We start from the raw sequence: 24628 nt of genomic DNA, 5'->3' as shown, positions 1-24628 counted from the left end.
CCTGGAGTGATTTGTATAGAATAAAAAATACTTTAAACACAAATCTGCAGCAAACTGGAAGCCAGTGTAGGTCTCTAAGAGATGTGTGGTCAGTTATCTTGGTTTTGGTACAAATTCTAGCTGCTGCATTCAGGATGAGCTGCAACTGCCTAGTAGTCTTTCTGGAAAGGCCAGTCAGGAGACTATTGCAATAATCTATCATCAAAACCTGCTCTTGGAAGAGTTTCTCTAAATCTTCTTTGAAAAGGAGTACCCTTACTCTTACTATGTTTCTAAAACGGTAATATGATGATTTGACTACTGCTTTGATATAGCGATTGAGGGAGAGAACTGAGTCCAAGACAACACCAAAGTTTGTGACTTGACATTTAGTCTTCATAGTTTTGGAGTTAAGATAAGAATTTCCTCTGGCTAGCCAAAAAGAATGACCTTGACAAAGGGAGAAAGTACATTTTGATCCAGAGGTGGATTTCCTCTATGCACTGGTACAGTGAGTCTATGGGGCTGTAGTTGTTTGGCAAGAGTGCTATCTGGGTATCATCTGTCATGCTGTGATGAGCAATGTTGTTGTTTTGTAGGATTTGGCCCAGTGGGAGCATGTAGAGATTCAAGAGAAGTGAGATCTGAGCCCTGAGGGAGCCCACAGGTCATAGCTGTCCTCTCACATTCATGGTTGCCAGTGCCAAAAAAGTAGCCTCTGCCTTTTAAGTAAGATCTGAACCAACAGAGGTCTGTCCCTCATAGTCCTCCCCATGTTTCTGATCATGCAAAGAGGATTTTTATGGACCACAGTGTCCAAAGCATTACTGAGGTCAAGCAATAGGCTACTAGGACTGATATTTTTTGTCATATGAACCTTTCTTAATGTTCAAGCGCATGCCATTTAGAGCCTCTGAGGACAGTTTCAGTGCTGTGATGTGGACAGAAACCTGTTTGAAATGTCTCCAGCAAACAATAGAATTAGGAAGCTTCTCAGTTGGCTAGACAATTTCCCCCCCAAATCTTGCCTAGAAGGTTTTGATAACAGAGGATGCTTAAATTATTAACTCTTGAGGCATCCAAATTGTTTAAAAGTGGCTTAACAAACAGACTTTCTAAAACGTGCTGGTGGCTGGGTAAGAGGTCCAGACAGCATGTAGTTAGTTTAAACTGCTGAACGGGTTTCCTTCAGAGTTTTGTAGTCAATGGGATTAAAAGATGACAAGAGTGCTGTGTTGCGAACTGTTAATCTTATTGATGAATTAAGTGATTGAAGACATGAAGTGTGAATGTTGCGATGCGAAATTTTTTATAATAATTGAAAAAAAAATGTATTCTGTATTACGATTTAGTGTTGTAACTCGTAACGTGGTGTAACTCGTAACACTGGGTCGCTCAGTAGCATTTTATTGATTTGGTCTTAGTTCAATTTTGCCGTGCAGTTACGTTCCGAAAATATACCAGACCAGATTAGAATAGAACATTGTCCACATCCCTCATACATATAGATCTAGAGCCGTGCAGCAGCACCTTGGGTCGTGTAGTATTTACGTACTCCCGTTCAAGACTCAACCTCCTCGTCTCATTATGGCACAATCATTACCATGAGTATGAGCTCTAAGACCTATCTGATGTCTTAACAATGAGGGTCTGGAGACAATACAATGTCGCCCCTTGCGGTAAAGGGTCACAAAGGCAGACAAAAGGAGCCAATTACAATGGTGTTTCCAGGGGTTTCTCTTGAATGGCGTGAACAACGACGGCACAACTACAACTCTGTACTTCACTGGCCTATCCCAAGTGTTCTTGTCTCTGGGTGGGCGGGCCTTTGCGCTATCGCAGGGAGAAGAGAACCTGGCTACAGAAGTAAAGCGGAAAGAAAATGGCGGCCGTGGCTGCGGAGCCAGGAGCTGCTGCTGCAGCAACAACAACCGCGGGGGACGTGGGAGATCTTGACCCGGTGCCACCCGTGCCGGGGACAGACATCGTATCCGACGAAACGCAGGAGTATGTGCCAGTCTTGGACCTAGTTCACCAACTCAAGGATGGAGATGCAGTTCAGGAATGCGACCAGGTCCAAATGAAGCTAGTGAGCAGGCCAGACCGAGAAGCAGCGGGAAACGCGCTTGCAGCTCATGCTGAGGATGAACACATCGAGGCAGGATGTCTCCGGGTCGGAGGGAAAGAGACTACCGAACACGACGCCCTCGAGGTCTACGAGACAGGGTACACATTAGCCATAGGCGAACGTTTAATAGACCGATATTCGCCCGTGGTTGAAGCCGCAAACGAGGTCAGTAACAAGCACGAGCCCTACGCCTGCCACCAGACTAACGTTGGCTCCATCTCAGACTCGCAACCTTCCGTTGTCTTTTTGCATTTGTTCCCTGCGCATCCTCTCGCGACGGAGGTTGAGCTCTCTCTTGCAGAACCGGCAGAACCGGCAGAACCCACCATCGATTACTACCAGAACCCAGAACTAGCCCAACACGATTTGGAGTGTGACTATAGAGCTTTAATAAAGCCGACTCTGGACAGGGAGATGGAGCCCGAGTCAGGTGATGACGTTCATCTCGGTTCCGAATACAAGGATGCGCCCTCTGAGGATGCTCTGCTCGAGCACCCTCAGCCAATGAACGACGCTCTAGAACCGGAACCGGTTTCGGAGAGCGAGGCGTCTCTCGGAACATCCATGGAAACGAATTACATTTGTGACTTTTCAAGCGTTGAGCCGCAGAACTCCGGCGAGCCGGCCGAGCCAACGAACTTCCTGCAGGAAAGACAAGCTGAGTCAAAACCAACCGTGCCGTGTCATGTCGAGACCACGGATATTCCGCCCGGGTCGGTGGACCAGCTCACACCAGGATCCGAGGTTCGAGTCTGTCTGGACCACATCATCGATGACGCGTTAGTGGTGTCCTTCCGTTTGGGGGAGAAGATATTCTCGGGGGTGCTGATGGACCTGTCAAAAAGGTAAACAAATATGTTTAGGAGTCATGATATTAATCCATACTGTAATGTGTTTATTTAACATTGTGGGGCATACTATCATCACTGTGTAAGACACCCCTGGCTGGTATAACACTTCACACAGCTCCAGACACAGTTTTGCAGTCCAGTTCTGCTACAGTGTTTGGCTGCTAGCTTTCCTGTGCATTAGTCCTCTTCTCTGGGACTAAGGTTAGATGCACATTAGTGCAACACTCACATCTGATGTAGCTTGGCCAGCTATAGCATGAATACGCTTTCTCATACCAATACTACCTAGGCTGATACCTAGGCAGCCCACAACATCAGCACAACCTATGGAGTCCATGAAGGGGAGTGGAGGAGGGGACACTACAGGGTAGTGTTTTACTGAGACAGGATGGTCACATGGCCTGTCTGTTAGGCCAAACATGGCAGAGAGCATAGCATTATGGGTAAGACAACCTGGAGCAATTTTTTGCTGTGCTGCTTTGTCAACAATCCCTCCCTTCTAGTTTCTCTACTTGAACTTTCTCTTCTCTTGGTGATTCTCTCTCCTGTTTGTTCTCTCTCTGTCAGTATCTTTCCCTCCCTCCCTCTCTGTTTTTCTCTCTCTCACTCTCACTCTCTCACTCATAGTCTTTCAGACTCATCAACACCTTTTCTGTAATTTCCTGGTCCTCCCTCTTCTCCAGCTGCTGGTGCAGTCTAGTAGTCTATATTTGGGATCCCAAGTCCACCCATAAACAACCCAGAACCTAAACAGAGACCTGTTCCATAAAGGCCGCTCAAAAAAGCTGGACTTAAAGTCCCAAACCAGACTTGAATCAGTTTAATTAGTCAAGCGGGGATAAAGCGGATCCATAAAGGCCAATTTCACTCAATCCTACTAATTAAAGTCAGATTTAAGTAGTCAAGCTAATTGCACATGCACCCTATTCTTAAGCAGCCCGAAAGGTAGAACATGGATTATACAATCCACCACAGCAAAAACAATGGACACAGCCATGTGACTTCTTCCAGAAATAACATTCCCTTTAAAGGCCGATTTATACTTCTCTGACTCCGTTACAGACAGACGCACGCACGGAGTCGGAGGGATTGGTTGAATCTATACTACTCCGACGGCTCTGTGTGCTGAAAGCAATTCACCGCCAGAACAGTAGATAGCTCTGCACTGCGATGCTAGCTAGGTTATCGAAAAGTCAGAGCAAATTTACAAATGAGCCGTTTCATCAATAAAATAAGCACATTTTCAGCAACTACACTGCCCATTATTTGTCACATTTTAATTCAGATGCTGATTTACATGTACTGTTAAGCTGAAATATGAATTGTAAAAACTTACAACAATGGCGGTCAAAGGATTCAGCTTTCTTGTTGGTCACGGCAACCCCGCCTCCGCCCTGTACTCAAGCAGTTTTAATACGGACCAATCACAGTCAAGGGGTATCCGTAAAATGACGGACGGACGGATAGTCAGGAAAATCAGGACGTGCACGCAGAGCTTTGCGAGGGGCTCGGAGAGGGCACAGAGAGGGAGTTCCTTGACGGAGAGGGCGTTCCCTGTGTGCGTGTCTGTAAAAACGCAGCAGTATAAATTGGCCTTAAGCTGTGTACTATGACAGCTCCCTCATCCACCTCTTCATCAAACTAAAATTACACGCCGTGATTGACCTGGACGATACGCTACGCAGGTCAAGGTCCTTTTTTAGACCTTTACTTCGTTGATTAAAAAACAGACACCCTCTAAACACATCTCAATTGACTTTTTTTGACATTGTTTTAAATAAATAGCCCACGATTAATCAATACCCAGCAGCCTAAATTTTTAACATGGTTGTGAAAATGGAGGATAGATGTAGCCTATAGATATAGGTTCGTTTTGCAATGGTAGACTACTGTTAACAATTATCACTATGATAATTATACTCAGACAATTTAGATTTAGATAGGCCTATGCCTCATGCCTAAACATTTGAAATCCCAACTACCATATAGCCATACATTTAACGTGGCTATATTGTGTATCAAATCATTGTTCATCATTGTTTAATGCATAATTAAGGCTAAATGTTGAAGCCTATGTAGGCTATTTAAGTTGATTTTCTATAAATTTAGCATACATATTGAACTAATGAGAGTAAGAAAATGTGAATGTCCGTGGTAAATCATTGTTTTCCCGTTGGGTCAGTGTGACAGGAACGTCTGGTTAAACAACAACACGGTCTAAGCCTAACAATTAGCCTGACCCAGACCAGGCTAGTTTTGAATCTTAAGTTCCCATAGTGACTGAGTTCTTGAGCTAGCTTTATGGAACAGAATGAACTAGAAATTAGTCCGACTAACACGATGCACGATATTGAATTTTAGCCGATATTCGATATGCCGATATTTACAAGCTCGTTTTGCCCGATTGCCGATACCGATATATACACCTCTGGGGTACTCGCTGTAGATACGGGACATTAAAAACTTGATTTGTATCATTTTAGAAATAGACATTCACTCATGAAAACCATTGAAATAATTTCAAATATGGAAGATTTATTTATATTTTCACGTCACAATTTTCATACTTGAACAGTACCTCCTTGAACTTGAACAACTACAGTTTCCTTAAAACTGTGTTGTTGACAATGACACATTCTTGACACATATGCACAGAATGCAGCTGTAACTCTGTAAACTTAAAATGTATTGCATCACTGACACTTTACAAACTCCGCAAATAGCCATTTTGTCATCCTCCTTTGATACTGTGAAGTCCTGCCACACAGCTGACATGTATCATGTTGTTGGCGCTCATAGTAACTTCTAAAACTGATTGTTCCAATCCTTTGTGATTGGCTATATCTCGTTCCATGGCGTAAAATCCAGCATAAACTTAAGTTGTCCTCATAACATAACATTCCATATTACTGCGCATTGAATATTTCAAATAAAAAAAGACGTTACAAAGTTACACTGTAGCAAGCAACCTCGTCGTAAAGAGAATGGCAGAATTTGTTGTGAATTTTGATTTGCTGGGTGGGCTGACGTTTGACGAGTGGTGGGAGAAAATTGACAGAATGGAGGAGAAAGAGTTTAAAAAGACCAGGCATGCAGAAAAGACAGAGGCTGAAATCGAAGCTTTAGCAAAAGCAAGGAATGTAGCCGGCACTATAAAGACGATATGGGCCGTCCACTGTTTTCAATCTGTTGCGTGGCAACGATTTATGTAGAAACTATACTTTGTAGTGGCGGAAGAATGACGGTTTGTTATTTAACTATTTTGTTTCTTAAATTTGATTGTCTTTATTTATGAAACCATATCAAATATTTGTAATAACAGTTTTAGAAAAGCAATAAGGCCCGCGAGTCTGTGTTTTGCGCTGATTTTAGAACAGGTAAGGGGAGTTGTTAGGCACGACTTGACGGGCTTATTGCTTCATTAAACATTTGCTTTGCGTGCGCAAAATTTGCACGTCACCTTATCGGCCAGGTACATCGGCAGTAAGTTTCATATCTGCGGATGCCGATAATTAAGTTTTGAAGTTTTTATCTGCCGATACCAATGTCGTGCAGATATTATTGTGCATCCCTAGGCCTCAGGTGTCAGTCAGGCCCAATCCCAATGTCCCCCCTAAACCCAAAGCCTTGAACCCACAGACTTGCTTGATGTCACCGAGTAAGTTATTTTGCGCAAGAGCCTGCAAGGGCTCAAAATGCTATAAATTGGAATGGTACTTGCCTTTATTTCTTTTTGTTTATGTTCACGTCAGGGCGAACCGCATCCCGACGCGAAGCAGAGGGGTGTAGCTTCGCTCAGAAGGGGCTTATTTTCCCGATAATAACAACGGCGTTCTATACATTATCCCGCTTATTACATTGCTCCTTGCCAAAAAAAATACTGAACACAGTGTCTTTTTACAATTTATATGTTACCATTCGTAGTGTTGATCAGCAGAAAAATTGTTCACCAAAGACGTTGAACTTCATAGACGTTGAACATTCTTAAGGCTTCAAATCAGCTGACGTCACTAAGCAACGGAGTACACTGGGGTCAAAAAGTTACCGGACTACTTGCGGAGTGTTACAAAAGACGTGAATCCGAGGCAAAAGGCCACTTCTCTTGACAGCGGGCAGTAACATATAAATGTCTATGGTCAGTAATACATAGCAACGGTCTGTTATTGAAAAATGATTGACCTGCATAACGTTGGGAAGCCCCATTCAAGTGAATGTGGCATTCTACAGCATTAAGAACAGCCTGGTAATATTTTGATTTACCCCCCACGGTGGCCGGTAGATGAAGCGAGTTTACCCGCCACAGCACAAAATCACCCGCATTTGGCTGGTGGCGGGTGCTAAATTCCATCCCTGGTTTGGATGGACATTGGGATTGGGCCTCAGTCCTCCTTGACTAGGATGATAAACAGGAAATGGGACACCTTTGGGTTTCCTGTTTAAGATGGCTGTAAAGTGTGTTTTGTTGTTGCACTATTGTCGTGCTGTTGTGCCCTGCTAGATATCTGTTACTGTGTCAACTTTTAGCAGTATATGTTGGCAGGGCTCCAGACTAACTTTTTCTCTTGGTTGCACTGGTGCGCCTAACTTTTTATTTAGTGCACCAGCACAAAATGTAGGTACACCCAAATTTTTTCTTGCGTCGCCACAATTTCAAGGTCACCTTTCTATCACACTCCATATACATTCATATATATTATGTAAATGATCTTAAACAAGAATAAGGTGTTATGGTTTTATTTGGTTTTATTTGAAGCACAATTAAACTGCATATAAAAATAACAATCTTTGAAGTGCTTCACTGAGCTGCCAAACTAAAACATTGCTAGCAAAATAAAACATTTCAAAATAGAACATGCTACTGACCTAACATTCCATGGCTCAAAGTCTCATAGCGGGTCCCCCATTGCTGTTGCATGCCCTTCAGATGGCCAACACCTGTAATTTGGCTTTCTTGCCCTTTGGCCTTGGCTAAACCAGCTTGCCACACTCTCCCTAGTATCAAAATCCTAGCGCCATGGGTTAGCTCTATGGCCCAGCTCTGTAACTCAAAGGTGGACAATTAATTTTGACATGGTGCCACATGAAAACTTGAAATGTGTTGGAGGGCTGCATCAACAATAACTAGAACTTAATTCTGCTCACTATTCATTTTCCCCCCCATTGTAAAAAGTATATATTTTGATTAGCTACTACTGGTTATCAGAAGAATAAGGATATTCTGTAAATATCTATATAAATATGTTACATGTTGGTCAACTAGGAAAAGACTATCGAAGTAACAGTAACAACTAAAATAATCATTACATCAGTGTTTCATTTTATTTGTAACTAGTTAATCTTCACAAACACTGAAAAGTTGTTTTGCAGTATGTTAAAGAAATGCAAATGATCAACTTTATACAAAAAGCAATACTTTTTTCCCAATTAATTTTGTTCTGTGAGAAGAATCCAATGGGCTTCAACAAGTGCATCGAAATCTGGCTGAATGTCTGAGGTGGATATGCTTTGTTCCTGGAGAGGCAGCAGGTGCAAGGAGGTTAGGTGCACCGGTGCGATCTGGGAAACATTTTTGCCACACCCGTAGAAATGTGTCACATATGCAACCAAATTGGTCGCACTCTAAAGCCCTGGTTCGTGTTGTACGAGTGGGGGGAGGGGGTTGGCTACAGGATGAGGGAGAGGATGGTGGAGGGGGGAGTGCTACATGGTGAGGGAGAGAGAGAGGATGGGGGAGGGGGGGTTACAGGGTGAGGAAGGAGGAAGGGGGGGCTACAATGTGAGGGAGAGAAGGATAGGATGGGGGGTACAGGGTGAAGTAGGGCTGGGCGTATGTGCGACGGTACAAATGTCTACCGGGAGAGATTTGGCTATACCGTTTCAACTGCGGTATACTTTTCAGTGTTTCCCACACAATGAAGCTTGAGTCGCCATTGGGTTGTACATTTTTTTTATTTTACTCACCAAGACTTTTTACGTGAAATGCATGAACATTGCAACTGAAAAGTACATTGTACATGTCTGAATTATTCTTTATGTTGCATATGGATTTAATCTACAATTTCTTTAGCAAATGGCTTTCTCTTGCCACTTGACTTCAGCCACCTCTCCAGCTGATGATGGATCTTACTGCTGAAGCTCTGGGCTTTCTGCGACAGGTGACAAATCTAGTGACTTTCCGTTACTTTGGCAATCTCCGTTTTCGTTGTTGAGCAGCAGCAAAATAATTAATTGTACGTCTGTTGTCATAGCAGCCAATCATGTTAACTCACAGTCAAGCGACGGTGCATCATTGAAATCTGCGCTAAACTTCTCATAGCCTCTAACTCAGTCACAAGCAAGTGAAATCGAACATTTACTATCTATTGGCTAATTAAAGATAATTTATAGTTGCTTAGCGTGAAATTTGCTTGCATATGCGAGTGATAGGCCGACAATGAGCTTCCCCTCTTTGAAAGACCAGCAGCCGCCACTGGGGGGGTACTGGGTGAGGGAGAGAAGGAGAGAATGAGGGAGGGAGGAGAGAAGATGAGGATGAGAGAGGGAGGAGAGAACAGTGTTTCCCACAGATTAGAAAGCTATTTGTGGCAGCGGGGGAGGGGGGGGGGGGTCGGTACACAGAACTTTATTAAATTAAATATTCATCCAAAATGATTCACACCTTCACAAAATCAACAACAAACAAATAATTTCTGCCTATGCAGGTAGCAACACTAGTGCTAAATAACTATTTAACTGGTCAGCTCCATGATGCGGTAAGTAGCTAGCTCCTGAGACTTCTCACCCAAAAAACAAAGGGGAACTTTCGATTAAGACATGTTCGTAGGGACGAAGCAAAAAGTAGCCTCAACTTTCCTAGATCTAATGCAGAAGGCTCGCTGATATAGCTGTCTGTCTTACTAGAACGGCGTATGTATGCATCGTTGCTAATATGTGCAGATGTTGTGACTGTATGTATGTGAGAAAGACGCGTAAGTGACAGAGAGACGGAGGGAGAGCAGGGAAAGGAAATGCAGCTGAACGAATACGCTTCGTGTTTTTGTTTTTTTGCCAATGCTTTTAATAATCGATTTTAATCTATTTAATCAATTCGTTGTTGCAGCCCAAATAAATGATGATGATGATTATTATTATTATTGTTTTGATTATTTAAGTGAAATTTGATAATTTCTTACCGCACACCTGGCGATATCTCACAGCACACTAGTGTGCCGCGGCACAGGGGTTGGGAATCGCTGGTCTATGTAACCTGTTCCAGGGCTCAACATTTAAAAAAAAATTGAAACTTACTGGCCCCAAGACAGGCCCCAATTTTTACTGGCCCACCCTCCAAAAGTTGTAATTTATCATTGTTACAACAAAAATACTTCTTAGTTGTGTTATTCTGTAAACAGATCCTGGATATAAAAAGAACAAAAATTTAATCACATTTCTAGTGATAAAAAATAAAAAGGTAATAGTCAGCAAAACAATTGACTTTTAACCTCGAACAAGACGTGCTCTCTTTCCTGCTGACAGCCATCTCTGCACAACAGAAACTGAAACCTCTGGTCCCGCAAGGCTAATATATAAAAGCTTACATAGCATTTCATCAGTATGATACTAAGTACCCAAGTCAACACCATTCTTCTGCAGTTCAGTAGGCTGGGGGAATGAGGCGAACGGCTGGTCAGGGATTGTTTTCGAAAATTGTCGGTGCCTGTGTAAAACGACCTATTTTTGTCCGCTTTAAACGGGAACATACGACAGGCGACACAGTGCATCTTTGTTCCATTAAAAAAAAGTTGCTTCCGTTTGAGCTTGTAGCTCTCCTTTATTTATGCAAGTTATTTATGCATTTAGCAGATAGCAAAACATATGAAGGATGTTAACTTTTACAATGCTAATTTTGTTTTCAATCAATAATTTGCAGTGGTCCAATCGGGCCAGTGAGTTGCTAGTTTAACTGTCCCAACGTTACTTATTACTGGCCATCGGGCCATCGTTATTGTCGAGCCCTGTGTTCTGAAATGGTTCTATTAAAATGTATATATTGTGATATATATCGTTTTTGCAAGAGGCTGCAATGTATATCGCCCATCCCTAATTCTGAGAAGTTGTGTGTTGACATTAAGGCTGGGCGGTATGGCCTAAAATGTTTATCACGGTATAATTCGTAAACACTGACGGTAACTGTATATATCACGATATATTGGTTATTCTTAAAATGTCATGACAATGCAATCCACACTGCACCGGTAACTATTATCTCCCAAATAAACGTACCTCTTTTTTTTTTTTTTTCCCGAAAAATCCACCCGCTACATTCTTATTTTGGACGGTACATTTATTTTTTGGGGGAAAATTGAGACATAATTTTAGAAAATTCCATGCATTTTTTTAGGAAGGAAAGATAAATTTGAACTCTTTGTGAAAACGTTAGGGACCTTAGCTAGCTAGATACTGGCAAGTAGCTTACATTAGCTAAAGACGTTAGCTACCAACTGGTTGTCAGTGCAAGCTAGTAAATGTTAGCCAGAGCCTTATTATGGCTCTGATGTTAGCTCTAACTACTGTACACTCTCATAACAGTTCCCATTCATCACACCAGCATGACAGCCACAACCTATAGACAACGAGCCTCTCATCGTCAAATAAAAATCCCAGGGTATTTACTTTTTTATATTTGCGAACTCAAGTACAGTAGATACTTTGAAGGTGTAACTAGTACTGGTGCAAGTTCACGATTGTATGCCGCACAAGACGCGGGATATGAGGTGCTGCGAGATGATGTCATTAGAAATATCATAGCACCTGCAATTGTGCTGCGCGGCAATCGTGTCTACTATAAGTTTGTTGAGGTATACCAGTAGTCATGGCATGTTTGTCATTTGACAGATTAGTAACTATATTTCCAAGCAACAGGCAATGAAGTATTTTACCAGCAAAGCTTTTTTTGGTAGTGGCTGTCATGTTTACTGTAAGCTGTTTAAGGAAAAGTGATAGTACTAGTACATGTATGTTTGTAACTAGACAGCCTCTTTTTTTACTTTGTAATAACTATGTATTTCCAGTGGTTTTCATGTATTTCCAGTGGTTTTCATGTTATCTTGCAGTCATGTTGACTAAGTTTTTGAAGAAAAGTACTACCATATATTTTTAACTAGGGATGGGTATTGTTAATTTTTATCGATATCAATACAATTTTCGAGATTGCTTAACGATTCGAGTCTTTATCTATACCACTATCGATACTTTTCTATTTCTTAAGTAAAACAGATGTAAAATAGAACAAGGGGAACATGTTGTTCTCAGGAGGAGGCTGGCTAAAAGGAGCAAATAGGCACAATGGATCCTGACTCTGGCTTTATCTAAATCTGTCCACAACCTGGATGAGTAACTAGACTGTGATTGGTTGGTTGACGAAGTGACATTGTCAAGCTCATCGACTTTATGAAAAGTTGAACACGTTTCAACTAAAGGCACCTGATACAGCTAAATGACCAGCTAACCAAACCCAAACCTTCCTTATCTTATCCCTATTTTCTTCTGTCTCTGTTTTTGTTTAACACGATGTTTAAGCATCTCACAGAGACATGCTCGCGGTGGCTATGTTTTGAATGATCAACAGTGAGGGGGAGGCTAGTCTATACTCACACACTGTGCTCGTAAATCATTTTTGTAGTTCGCGCACACATCAAATTTTAGGGGCATATGCGAGTGAAATAGTTGCACTGTTGAGCCCTGAATTGGCTTATTATTGTCAACGACGGAGACTCGCTACGAAGTTGTGGTGCGCTCACCAGAGGATTGTCCTGCAAAGGCAGCTGGAGTTTGCACCGTTGCGACTCGGAGACAGTCGAAGTACTGCTTTTTATCTTTATCTGATGCACAACGTTGAGGTGCTTTTTCATCGCAGTTGTTTTCCCCCCTTTACAAGAAATTACTGTAGAACATATATTGCACTTTGCTTCGTCTTTATCTTTGGCTTTAATAAAATGCCAAGCCTTTGACCGTTTCGTGCGTTCTGCCATCGTAGCTAGGAACAAAATGATAAATGAAGCGAGGATGCACGTGAGGCAATAACATTCTTCTTTGTTTAGTTTTAAAGCGGTTGGCAGGCCATTCAATTGAATTTAGTCATTTTATTAGTCAAACGTTGTATGTTTGTGCACCAGCGATTTGATTTAAATAACATTACTTATTTCTCGAGACATAAGTCAACGTTACATTATATTACTTGGTCTCGATAGCGGTATCGATAAGCTTGGACCTTATTGATATTCGGGTTTTGAGACATTTGGAACCAGGTCCTTACAGAACCGGTTCTCGATACCCATCCCTATTTTTAACAGACTGTTTTTTTTTTTTTTTTTTTTTTTCTAACAATGATTATGTATTTCCAAACTACAAGTGTTTAAGTTTTTTCCTAGCAATGGTATATTTGCTGTCCATTTTTTATTCCTGATTGCAAATGACAGTAAGATGCGCACTTACACTGGTAGGAACACATTTTGATAGCATATGGACACAGTTTGCGTGCTAATTTGGCGATTTACTAAGAGCGACTTTAGCGTTCAACAGTAGTCTACGTTTATGGGATTGCATGAAAAGTCTATTAAATATTTAGTGAGTTAGCTATGAACAATTATTACATAGCTGAATACTCGATTCTGTTGGCCTACAATAAACATTTCACAATTCTAACCGACCCGCCATTTGATTTGTTAAACGCATTCTGGTAGATTGTTCATATTCGCACACATGCATGGCTTTCAGGTGCTGAAAAAGATTGCTAGTGTTTCCATCTTTGGCGAGCACAATTCAACGACACAACTGACAGAGTAGGCTACTGTTTGTTGATCAATGTCAGATAACTTGAAACCAAACCATTTCCAAACGACAGAAGAGGCCCCCTTTTTTATACCAATTCTTCCTCGTCCGGCAAATCAACCCCACTGGTGTTATTTTCAGACATCATTAACACTTCAGGGATGGAAATTAACACCCGCCACCAGCCAAATGCGGGTGATTTCGTGTTGTGGCGGGTAAACTCGCTTCACTTACCGGCCACATTGGCAGGTAAATACAATTATTACGCGGCTGTTCTTAATGCTGTAGAATGCCTTACAGTGTGTCCACTGCAGCGACGCGACAACATGTTTTCCATTCATTTTTTTATGGAGCCAGACGAATCGCTTGCGTGGTGCATTGTGGGTAGCGACGCAACATAGTTGAGATTTTCTCAACTTTATGCAAATGAGGAGCGATTTTCGCTAGCGATGGCCAATCGGAGTGTTTTCTTGTTTCTCGTAACGTAGCAACGATGGTACATTTTTTTTAGCTTTCTAGGTTTCAAGGTGGAGGAGAAACTAATCGTTTGTGTGGCTGCTTACCCAGTCCTGTACGATACATAGCTGTATTTGTACAGAGGTGTTAATAATAAAAAAACGATGCATGGCGCAACCGATTCGCGTCGCTGCAGTGGACACGCACTGTTACGGTGCGTTCACACTGCAGCGACGCGAATCGCTTGCCATCGCTCGCCTTCCCACAGTTCACCACGCTCGGGGGCGTTTCAAACAGATTAATGTAGAATGTAGTTCTCTAAAGTCACTGTTGTAGTTGTAATGGCTAAGTGTACAGACTTGGGTTTATGTACTCGCAACATCGATCAAAATACAACTTGTATACAAAATACAAAACAGTTTAATAGACATATACGTTGACATGTGTAAAAAACGTTTTACTATATTCCTCAGTCTCTGCTAATCTGTCGATACGATAGGGAGTTCCAGCCGGGCTAGCTAGCTAGTTACTACAGAACAAAGTTACCTAATGTCACTTAACTGAATTAGAAAGTACAAGCACCAACAACTTCGGCAACCTTGCGCCATGCTTCGTTTTTTTAAAATTAACATCTCTGTACGAATACATTTACATTTAGTCATTTAGCAGACGCTCTTATCCAGAGCGACTTACAGTAAGTACAGGGACATTCCCCCGAGGCAAGTAGGGTGAAGTGCCTTGCCCAAGGACACAACGTCATTTGGTGTGGCCCGGGAATCGAACTGGCGACCTTCAGATTACTAGCCCGATTCCCTAACCGCTCAGCCACCTGACTCCCATACAGCTATGTATCATACAGGACTGGGTAAGCAGCCACACAAACTATTAGTTTCTCCTCCACCTTGAAACCTAGAAAGCTAGAAATGTGTACCATGGTTGCTACGTTACGAGAAACAAGAAAACACTTCGATTGGTCATCGCTAGCGAAAATCGCTCCTCATTTGCATAAAGTTGAGAAAATCTCAACTCTGTCGTGTCGCTACCCACAATGCACCACGCAAGCGATTTGCCTGGCTCCATAGAAAATGAATGGAAAACATGTTGTCGCTCGCATCGCGTCGCTGCAGTGTGAACACATCGTTATTCACTTGAATGGGGCTTCCCAACGTTCTGCGGTCAATTATTTTTCAGTAACAGACCGTTGCTATGTATTACTGCCCGCTGTCAAGAGAAGTGGCCTTTTGCCTCGGATTCACGTCTTTCGTAACCCTCCACAAGTAGTCCGGTAACTTAGCCTTGTAATAAGCGAGATAATGTATAGAACGCCGTTGTCATTATCGGGAAAATAAGCCCCTTCAGAGCATAGCTACACCCCTCTGCTTCGCATTGGGTGCTGTTCGCCCTGTCGTGGAAGAACAACGCTCAGGAAAGCACCTCTGAAACTCCAGAATCTGATTCTGATGAGCAGAAGTAAATTGTACTGGGAGTGGGGAGGATGGGTGGAAGAATGTTAGTTTGTTGTTAAATCTGCCCTACTCATTTAATGAAATGTATATCAGTTCATGGTTTGTGTATGTATAAGAGAGAAAGAGAAAGTGTCAGTGTTTCATGGAGACTTGAGATTAAATAAACTGCTTAAGTATTGTAGATCTTGTAGTATTCATTTTCACATGCAGTTACACACTGTCTGTTAAAACAGAGAGGGGGGCCACAGAGAAGTGAGAAAGGGGAGAGAGAAGCAGAGATTGGGTCGAGACCGAGAGAGGAAGACAGAGGCTGTTTATCGATCCACGTTTTTCTCCGTTCTTGCAAACTCGTTTGACTTTCATTGCCCAAGTATGGTTCCAATCCAAAGAACACAAGTCACCAAGAAAGCCAAAAATACCCGTAAATGTTCTTGCATTCTCGCAAGGACACTTGCAGGAACGTTCTTCAAAAGATTGTACTTGCGTTCTTCGGATGATGAGAGGGAGACAGAGAGGAAGACAGAGAGGAAGACAGAGAGGAAGACAGAGAGGAAGACAGAGAGGAAGACAGAGAGGAAGACAGAGAGGAAGACAGAGAGGAAGACAGAGAGGAAGACAGAGAGGAAGACAGAGAGGAAGACAGACAGGAAGACAGACAGGAAGACAGACAGGAAGACAGACAGGAAGACAGACAGGAAGACAGACAGGAAGACAGACAGGAAGACAGACAGGAAGACAGACAGGAAGACAGACAGGAAGACAGAGAGAGACTAACTCAGAGAGAGGGAGAGAAAGTGATGTGCATGACTGATACAGACTGACAGTGACTGGGTGTGAAATCAGTCAGTCTGGCAGTGGGGAGGAATCATAAGCTGTCGTTGGGAGCTTCTCCTCTTGTGCCAATGAGACAGACAGAGAAACAGGGTTGTTTGGGCTGGGCTGGAACAGACTCTGGATTGAGGCTTTTTGTCCAAATAATGCCTGGAACATGATGGACTTGCTTATGTAAGGACTCAAGAAACTACTCATTTCAACATGCCCCCCCCCCCCTTCTGCCCTTCCTTCTTGTGGAGATGAAGGTTGTGTCTAAGTGCTGGTGTAATTGTGTTGTCCTCCCTGTACAGCAGAAGCCTCAGATATGCTGCCAGCCCTATTGTCCAGTAGTGTTTTTTTATAACTGAGTAGCACAGATCTCAACACTGTCTCTCCATGCAGGCTTGGAGCAGGCTTAGCCAAACTCATGGTGGAAGTCTTTCCACATGTCCCTCTCTCCGTCTTTCTGTGTCTCGCTCTGTCTTTCTCATTGATTTAAGGGCTAGGGAGCCACAAGACCACTACCATTTTCTATCAACGTCTGGATTTTCTCTTTTTCTCTCTGTCTGTCTCTCTTTCCTGCTCTTTCCCCTTCTCTCCTTTTGACTTTCGCTCTCTCTATCTGTGTGACAGGCAGGATATTTGAGGAGGGTGATACTAATACTGTAGTGAAAAAACATGATCCTGCAGGTCAGACAGACAGATCTGCAACCCCCAGCACAGCAGATAGACCTGCACTGAAAGTGTGTATGCGTTGATATGACACCATAGCATACAGCTATGTTTTGCAACATCCCCCTATATTGATTTCACATTTGTACTTTCAAATACCTTTATAGGACTTTTGTCGGGCTCTGTCGTGTGTGTGTGTACCCTGCCATCTCTGATCTGACCTGTGTATGTGTACCCTGCCATCTCTGATCTGACCTGCGTGTGTCCCCAGGTTTGGACCCTATGGAATCCCCATCACAGTGTTCCCCAAGAGGGAGTACAAGGACAAGCCAGAATCTATGCAGATCATGACAGAACCTCCAGCAGAACCGACCCAGCCGGAGAAGGAGAGCCCCCAGAGCCAGGACGACAGCCCCCCCTCCCAGGCCGAGCCTGCCGCCCCTCCTAAGCCGGCAGGGGCCACTTCTGACCCCTCCCCCCACGTCGCCCATCCCCCAGCCCTGCCTCACCCCTGGACCTCCCGCCCCCCCCCTCTGTTCCAGGAGGGGGCCCCCTATCCCCCTCCTCTCTTCATCAGGGACACATACAACCAGTCCCTACCTCAGCCCCCCCCTCGCAAGATCAGGCGGCCCAAAAGGCGCCTGTACCGCGAGGAGCCCACCTCCATCATGAACGCCATCAAGCTCCGCCCCCGCCAGGTGCTGTGCGATAAGTGTAAAGGTGTGGTGGGCGGGGACAAGCGGGAGACGGCGCCGAGGAGGGCGCCGGTGTCTGACTCCCGGGGGGACGATGCCAAACGGAGACGCAGCGACAGCATGGCAACACCGGTTAGCAAACGCCCCAGGAACGACCCCCGTGAGGAGAAAGGTCGCGGGGCAGAAACAAAACGGCATGGGGCGGCGTCCTCGAACGTACGAACGTCCAACTCCGGTTCCTCCTCTTCCTCTCTGGCACACGGCAGGGGAGGAGCCTCTGGGAACCGTGTCCTGAGGGGCGTGTCATCCACACCATCGTCGTCCACGCTGCCCAATAGTGGCAGCTCGCGGGCGCAGCTGAACGCCAAGAAGGTTCTGCAGGGTAAGAGTGCCATTGTGGACCACACCAAGGCCCGGGAGGTTCTGAAACTGGCCCGGGTACAGAGGAGGCAGAGGGAAACCGCCACCGCCCCCACCCCCCTGGCCAGCGCTGTCTCCACCAATGCCCACCCCAAGACCATGACGCGCTCTGCAGCTCTACAGGAGGCCCACCAGAACCAGAAGGTCCACTTCACCCGCCGGCTCCAGCAGATCAGTGGAATGGGACCGGTCAGCGCCGCCCCCCTCCCCCCCCGGATGCGGATCAAGCCTCAAAGGTACCGTAACGAGGAGAACCAGGCCTCGTCCCCTCCTAAGGTGCCCGGCCCAGAGAAGGGTCCGGCAGGCCAGGCAGGCAGCCGCCTAAGCCCCCCTAAGCCTGCCTCCGGCCAGGCTAAAGTCGCCACCCCAGGCCCAGGCCTCGCCTCGGCCGTAGCCCCAGGTACAGGCCTGGCTTCAGCTCCAGTCCCAACCATAGACCCTGCTTCTGCACCTCTGCCAGACCCTTTGCTAGCCTTAGACCCAACCCCAGGCTTCAGTTCAGCCCTAGCCCCTTCCCCAACTCTTACCCCTGCTCCTTCCCATGTCCTGGCCACAGATGTGGCCCGCTGCTCCACTACTAGCTTCCTTTGCTTATCCAGCTGCACTGCTGAAGCCTCTGTTTCTCAGCCCCAGAGCCCCCTTGGTGAGCCTGAGCCCCAGGTTGAGCTCCTCCCGCAGGCCTCTCCTGAGGTTGGCGTCCCTGGGGTGGGGGCGGAGGACCAAGAAGGGCCAGAGGAGAGGCGGGGGGTGCGTGGGAGCAAAGTGTCGACGTCCGGCAACCTGGTCGTCCTCATGACCCTCGACTCCCGGCCCCCGCTCCCCCTGCCGGACTCGTCCACTTCCAGGTGCAGCGTGGACAGCGCGGATGAGCTCAAGTCCTCCCGCTCCTCCGAGTGTAGCTCCACGGAGACCTTCGAGTTCCCTCCCCCTGGGGACAACTCCCCCACCCCACCTCCTCCTCCCGCCCCGGGCCCTTCCTCCTCCTCCGGGCCCGGAGAGGATGCTGACACCCCACTGCCTCCCGCCTCCCTTCCAAAAGATGGAGACGCCAAAAAGAGGCGCAAGTCGTCTAAAGCAGGCGTATTCTCCAAGAGCGTCTCCAAGTGTGTCTCGGTGGAGGGGCGTACCACCTGCGTGGGCGACATTGTGTGGGCCAAGATATATGGCTTCCCCTGGTGGCCGGCCCGCGTGGTGGGCATCAGCATCAGCCGCAGGGACACAGGGCTCCTGGTCCGCCAGGAGGCGCGCGTCTCCTGGTTCGGCTCTCCCACCACCTCCTTCCTCCCCCTTACCCAGCTGGCTCCCTTCCTGGAGAGCTTCCAGTCGCGCTTCGACAAGAAGAGGAAGGGCCTGTACCGCAAAGCCATCACCGAGGCGGCCCGCGCCGCCAAGCAACTCACCCCGGAGGTCCGCGCCTTGCTTACGCAGTTCGAGACGTGAGCAGGCAATCCTTTTAGAGGGTTTGTGTGTGTGTGTGTCTGTGTGTGTGCGCGTGCGCTTTGGCTGAGGAAATTAGGGAAAAATCACAAACAAAATGCTTCGCCCTCTCTAGCTTCCTGCCCCCTGCTGTTGCCCTTCCCGCCGCCAACCCCTCATCCACAGTACCCCCCCCTCCCTTGCAACGCTGTTAACCTCATATTATGCTTGTTCCCCCTGCCACTCTCCTCTGAGGGGGGAGAGCGGCTGAGTGGGTGAGCGGAGCAGCTAGGACTCTGGGGGACAGACTCAGACACAGCGGGCATCCTTTATACAGTAGAAAAACAGTGTCTTTATCCTCCCCTTATGTTTTACCTAACCTAAAATATCCCTCCAAGCGGTGGAGATTTTTATAATTTTTTCCTTTACCTGACTGCATTTGTGATTTTAAATATCTGAATATTTGTACAATGTTGTCCATATTTTTTGAATTTGAGGCCTTTTGGGAGTGCTTTGAACTCTTTATTTAGAGAAGGAGTTCCTCTCTTCACATCCAGGGTTCATTCGTATTCTTGAGTTCTCTAGTTTCCCAGGCAACTGTCATCACCATTTAAAAAAAGAAGAAATGTTCTTCAGTCTCTATGCAACCAGCAGTTCTGAGAAAGAACACCTTCACGCTGGTCAGCCTACCTGGCAGGGAGTTCAGAGCTAGCCTGCTAGCTTTCGGGACACAAGATTTCAGAGCTTGGTAACTTTTCAGCTAGCATTCAGGACAGGAGAGTTCAAAGCTAGCCCGCTAGCCTTCAGGTCAGTAAAGTTCAGAGCTAGCCAGCTAGCTAGCTTGCTAGTGTATAAGCCTTGTAGGTCAGTCAAGTTAAGTGCTGCCGCCTAACCTTTTAGCCTTTGTGTTAGTCAGAGCAGTAATTATTAAAGCGGTCTGGTGACCCCAGGTCACCTCCAGGGCTCAGTGAGATCCTTGGGGGTAGAGAAACGACCCGTAGCCCCCTCAGCACAGTGAGGATAGACCCATTCCTATCAGAGGGAACTAGTGGAGTGTCTACTATCGTTGTGCTCCTCTTAAACCTCCAAAGTCCTGACTGAGCTATTTTAGTACTCACCGGAGAGACTAGACACCCTACCCTACCTCGCTCTGTCTCCACTCCCTTCTCTCTCTCTCTTTTGCTCTCTCTCTTGAGAGTCTCTCTCAATGCCTCTCTTCGTAAGACTGTTCTAAGACTATTCCTTCAGTAGTTTAGAGACCCACCAGTACAGTAGGCCTGTTAAAAAACGATGGGTCAGCTGGTCAAATGCTTTTTTGAATCTCTATATTGTCTGTGTAAAGACATTGTTTTTTCACTTTTTAGGAATGTTTTGTTGACGTTAGCAGTCTTTCTGTGGCAGTCCATACACTGACTAGAGGGTGCTGTGTTTTATTTCCTGTTAAAGCCCAATCTTTGACCCCTGGTTTGGTCATGCTGTACCTGTTCGGACTTCCTGAGTCTCTGGGTCTTCAATGTTCCGCTGTCCCTGTGACATATGAGAAGTGTGTGTGTGTCTGGCTTACTGACTGGCTTATGTCCTGTTTCTAGAACTTCACTACCAGGCTGTTCCTTCAGACTGTGAACGTTGGTCACAACCCTGCTCCGTCTGTTTCTACTGCCTTGTTTCACACACAACTCGTTTTGATTGACAGCTGAAATGGACAAGGACGTTTTTTTGTTTAGTTTTTTTGATTGAGGAGATTGGTGGTACCTTACCTTTACTGTACAGTGATGACAGTTCTTGAATACAGATTAGACCAATCAGCATTTCTTGTTACAATGTTGCTGTTCAATTAAAAGCCCCCCCACCCCTTCTCTCCTACCCACCCACCCAGAGTACAGAGTGAGCGTCCATGCTTGTCTGGAGGCCTCGGGACAGGGAGAAAGTGTATTATCCTGATTTATTATTATGATGATGATGATTCTCTTGATGGCGGTTGGCTCTTTGTTTCCTCTGCCTTTTGTTGGTGGAACTTCCTGTCTGTTTGCAGATCAGAAAATGCTGTACTATAGGGGATGACAAGTAAACCGCTGCCAATAAAAAAAGGAAAAAAAGAAGAATTTACAAAAAAAAACACCCGAAACAGTTGAAGAAATACTTGTGTAAATGTTTTCTGATGTTTTAAGAAGTATATAAATAAAACTGTCAACTTCAAGGAAATCCGTACCAAGTCCTCATCATTTTAGTGGTCATGTCTCCTCGAACACTCCCAGTGCCAGACCAGTGACAGGGCCTCAGTCTTGACCAATCACAGGAGGTTTAGGAATCCATGGGCAGTAGGAGGTTGGGCGTACTCTCATTTTATCATCTAAATCGTCTTTAAGTCAGTTGAACTCTTAAGTTGACAACAACCCTGTCTTCTTAAAAGGGGCATGGTTTGACCATATTATGTTTAGAATATTGAAGGGGAAAAGGGTTGCTTTTTGAAGTTGCTCTGCTATAGGTTTTATCAGCAATTGGTTACTAATGTTCCATTGCTATTGATTAGCCATAGGTATTAACACAAAGAGACAAAGATGGAGATTATTCATCCTTCTATTGGACAGATTTTCTCACCTGCAAACAGATACAATTTCCCTGTTTGAATACTCTCAACTTGCATCCTTCCTTCCTCGCTTCCTCTGATCGAACGTGAGTGGACTGATGAAAGCGGATGCTTCCCTGAATAACTGCTGCCAGTGGAGCCTTGTCCCATCAATTATACATTACATAGGAAGGTAGGAAGGAAGGAAGCCACAGTATTGGAACAGGTCAAAAGGCCCACGGGTTTACATCGGCCGTATGACAAAACTGGAACTCTGAATACCAACCTCCGATCGTGCTTCCTCACCTGTGATGAATAGATCACTGAGGCAACACAGGCACCTCAAGACAAATTTGGACTCCGCTGACAAAGGTTACTTTCCTTCCAGGAGGATCACAGATATAAATGATCCCGACAGCTCACATGAATGTCAGTAGCTGAAAAAGCACCCTTACGTTTTCCATGGAGGCTCACGTTCAGATATTACTAGGAAGAAAGGTTATGTTTCTAAGCCTAGACTGCAGGGCCACCTTCAACACAGCACTGACCCCCTAAACCCTAGAACCATAGAATCCTTCTCCGTTAATGTCCACTCATCTCAAATGCGTTTGGCTAATCTGTAATTATGGCAACACACCTCCAGGGGGACCCATACTAGCTGGTTTCCAGTTGATCCTGCAGGCAGACAGCTGTCCAAGGAGGGGAGTGGGACTGTGTCTGATGGATGGGGTAGTCTGGCTGGTGTTTCTATGGTCACTATGACTGTTGAAATCATGTTATTTTGTGGTGGATGCATCCTATGGGACACGATGAAACCTGCTCTCTATTTTAGATGAATTCTAATCTGTTTCTATTTTCTTTCCCTTTCTCTCAAAATCTCTCCCTCCTTCTGTCCATCACCCCCTCTCCTCTCTCTCTCCTCCCCAGTGCTGCAACATTGAAAGGCTGTTGATGGTGGGCGGGCCCTGCGTTTCACACACTGCCACTGGTGGAGAGACATGCGTGCAACATGACTGACAGGACGTCTTTGGCCACCATGGAGAAGGGGGGGGGGGGAGGAAGGGATCATATAATGGACATAATTAGTCTTATTTAAGAAGAACAGAAGAATGAAGAGTTTTATATTTATAAGGTAATGCAGAATGCCTAGAGGCCTCCTGCCACATCTGGTTCAAATATCATTAACATATATTGTCAGACGGTCAGACTGAGTTCCATATGGTTTCCTGGACACACAAACCAATAGGAACAGTGTATTCATTGGTGGAACTAGGTTGTAACTAAAGTAAATCAAATGCGCCTCAGGTACCTGAGTGTTTGAGTTGGAGATGGGGTTTGCTAACTGTCCATCATGCTGAATAGCACAGTGTGATTGGTCTGGTTTTGTGTTGTAATGGGTAGCACGTCCCAGAAGATCCGCCCTGCTTGTTTTTCTTCTTTCACTTGTCCAACCCCCCCCCCCACACACACACACACACACCCTCCTCCACGGACCTCCGACCAGACAAGGGGTGTAACAATAGGTCATGCCTACTCCCATCCTAGGGTAACTGTCTCCACTCACCGTTCTAGGAGGCTGGATCTGATCTGGAGTAGGCTCTTCAGAGGTGGTGTGGGAGTGTGTGAGGAGATATAATTCAGTCATCCAAATGGTATCTGCCACATCTCAACGCGCTCACATACACACACACAAAGGATGTAGGACCCAGCAGGGTATGTTGATCTATGATGTTAAATAAATTAAAAACACACACATATATATATATATTAATGTACACAAAAAGATTATAAATGCAATAAAGATTGCATGTGCTATGCTGTAGCAGTGGTCAAGGAATGGGCTTCATTGTATTCAAGCTGTTTTCAAAGCGGCCCCCCCCCCCCAGAGGTCACCAGACCTGCATGACCTTCAGTGGGTAGACTGTTGCTGTGGAGACAGTAATCGTCACACAGAGAAGTACAGTCACAGGCAGATAAAGGACAGCACACAAACATTGTTTGAGGTCAGTCTCTTTCCAGACACCTCCCCTTGGATTTCCCTTCCTGTCAGTGGTTCACCTAGTGAAGCAGATGAAAGTATGCAGTGCACATTACATTCTCACTTTCTGTCTCTCACACTGGCCCCCAACTCATGTACATACGTGCGTTTTGGAACAATCAATGAATCTCCTCGCCATGCAGACTGAGGTGGCACAGTTTGGTTATAGACTATCTGTTCTGTATATCTCTTCCAATCAGTAAATCTGCTTCTTGCCTTTGTACTTGTGTGTTTCTTTAACAGTGTATGTGACACTGCCTTTTGAAGGAGTGGACACGCATTTACAGGTCTTAAATTCCAAGATTCAAACAGACCACAC

General features: G+C 45.2%; 1 protein-coding gene across 3 annotated transcripts; it reads left to right on the top strand.

Annotated features, from left to right (window-relative positions):
• Positions 1 to 1802: 1802 nt before the first annotated feature.
• On the top strand, positions 1803 to 24532 carry pwwp2a (PWWP domain containing 2A). 3 transcript variants are annotated; one of them, XM_084683610.1, is made up of 3 exons: positions 1803 to 2952; positions 17446 to 19696; positions 23199 to 24532. In XM_084683610.1, exons 1-3 carry the CDS (start codon positions 1862 to 1864, stop codon positions 23286 to 23288), a joined length of 3432 nt encoding a protein of 1143 aa, XP_084539736.1. In that variant the 5' UTR covers positions 1803 to 1861; the 3' UTR covers positions 23289 to 24532. The 3 variants fall into 3 exon arrangements, with proteins under 3 accessions (XP_084539736.1, XP_084539734.1, XP_084539735.1); XM_084683608.1 differs by having other exon boundaries at positions 1805 to 2952; positions 17446 to 19725; XM_084683609.1 differs by lacking the exon at positions 23199 to 24532 and having other exon boundaries at positions 1806 to 2952; positions 17446 to 23174.
• The last annotated feature ends 96 nt before the right edge of the window (positions 24533 to 24628 follow it).

Source organism: Hypomesus nipponensis, chromosome 20 (genome assembly GCF_054491055.1).
Source record: "Hypomesus nipponensis isolate SF chromosome 20, ASM5449105v1, whole genome shotgun sequence".
In the NCBI taxonomy this organism is placed as follows: Eukaryota; Metazoa; Chordata; class Actinopteri; order Osmeriformes; family Osmeridae; genus Hypomesus; species Hypomesus nipponensis.
The sequence above is the reverse complement of the archived record's forward strand: the minus strand, read 5'-3'. Positions and strand labels throughout refer to the sequence as shown.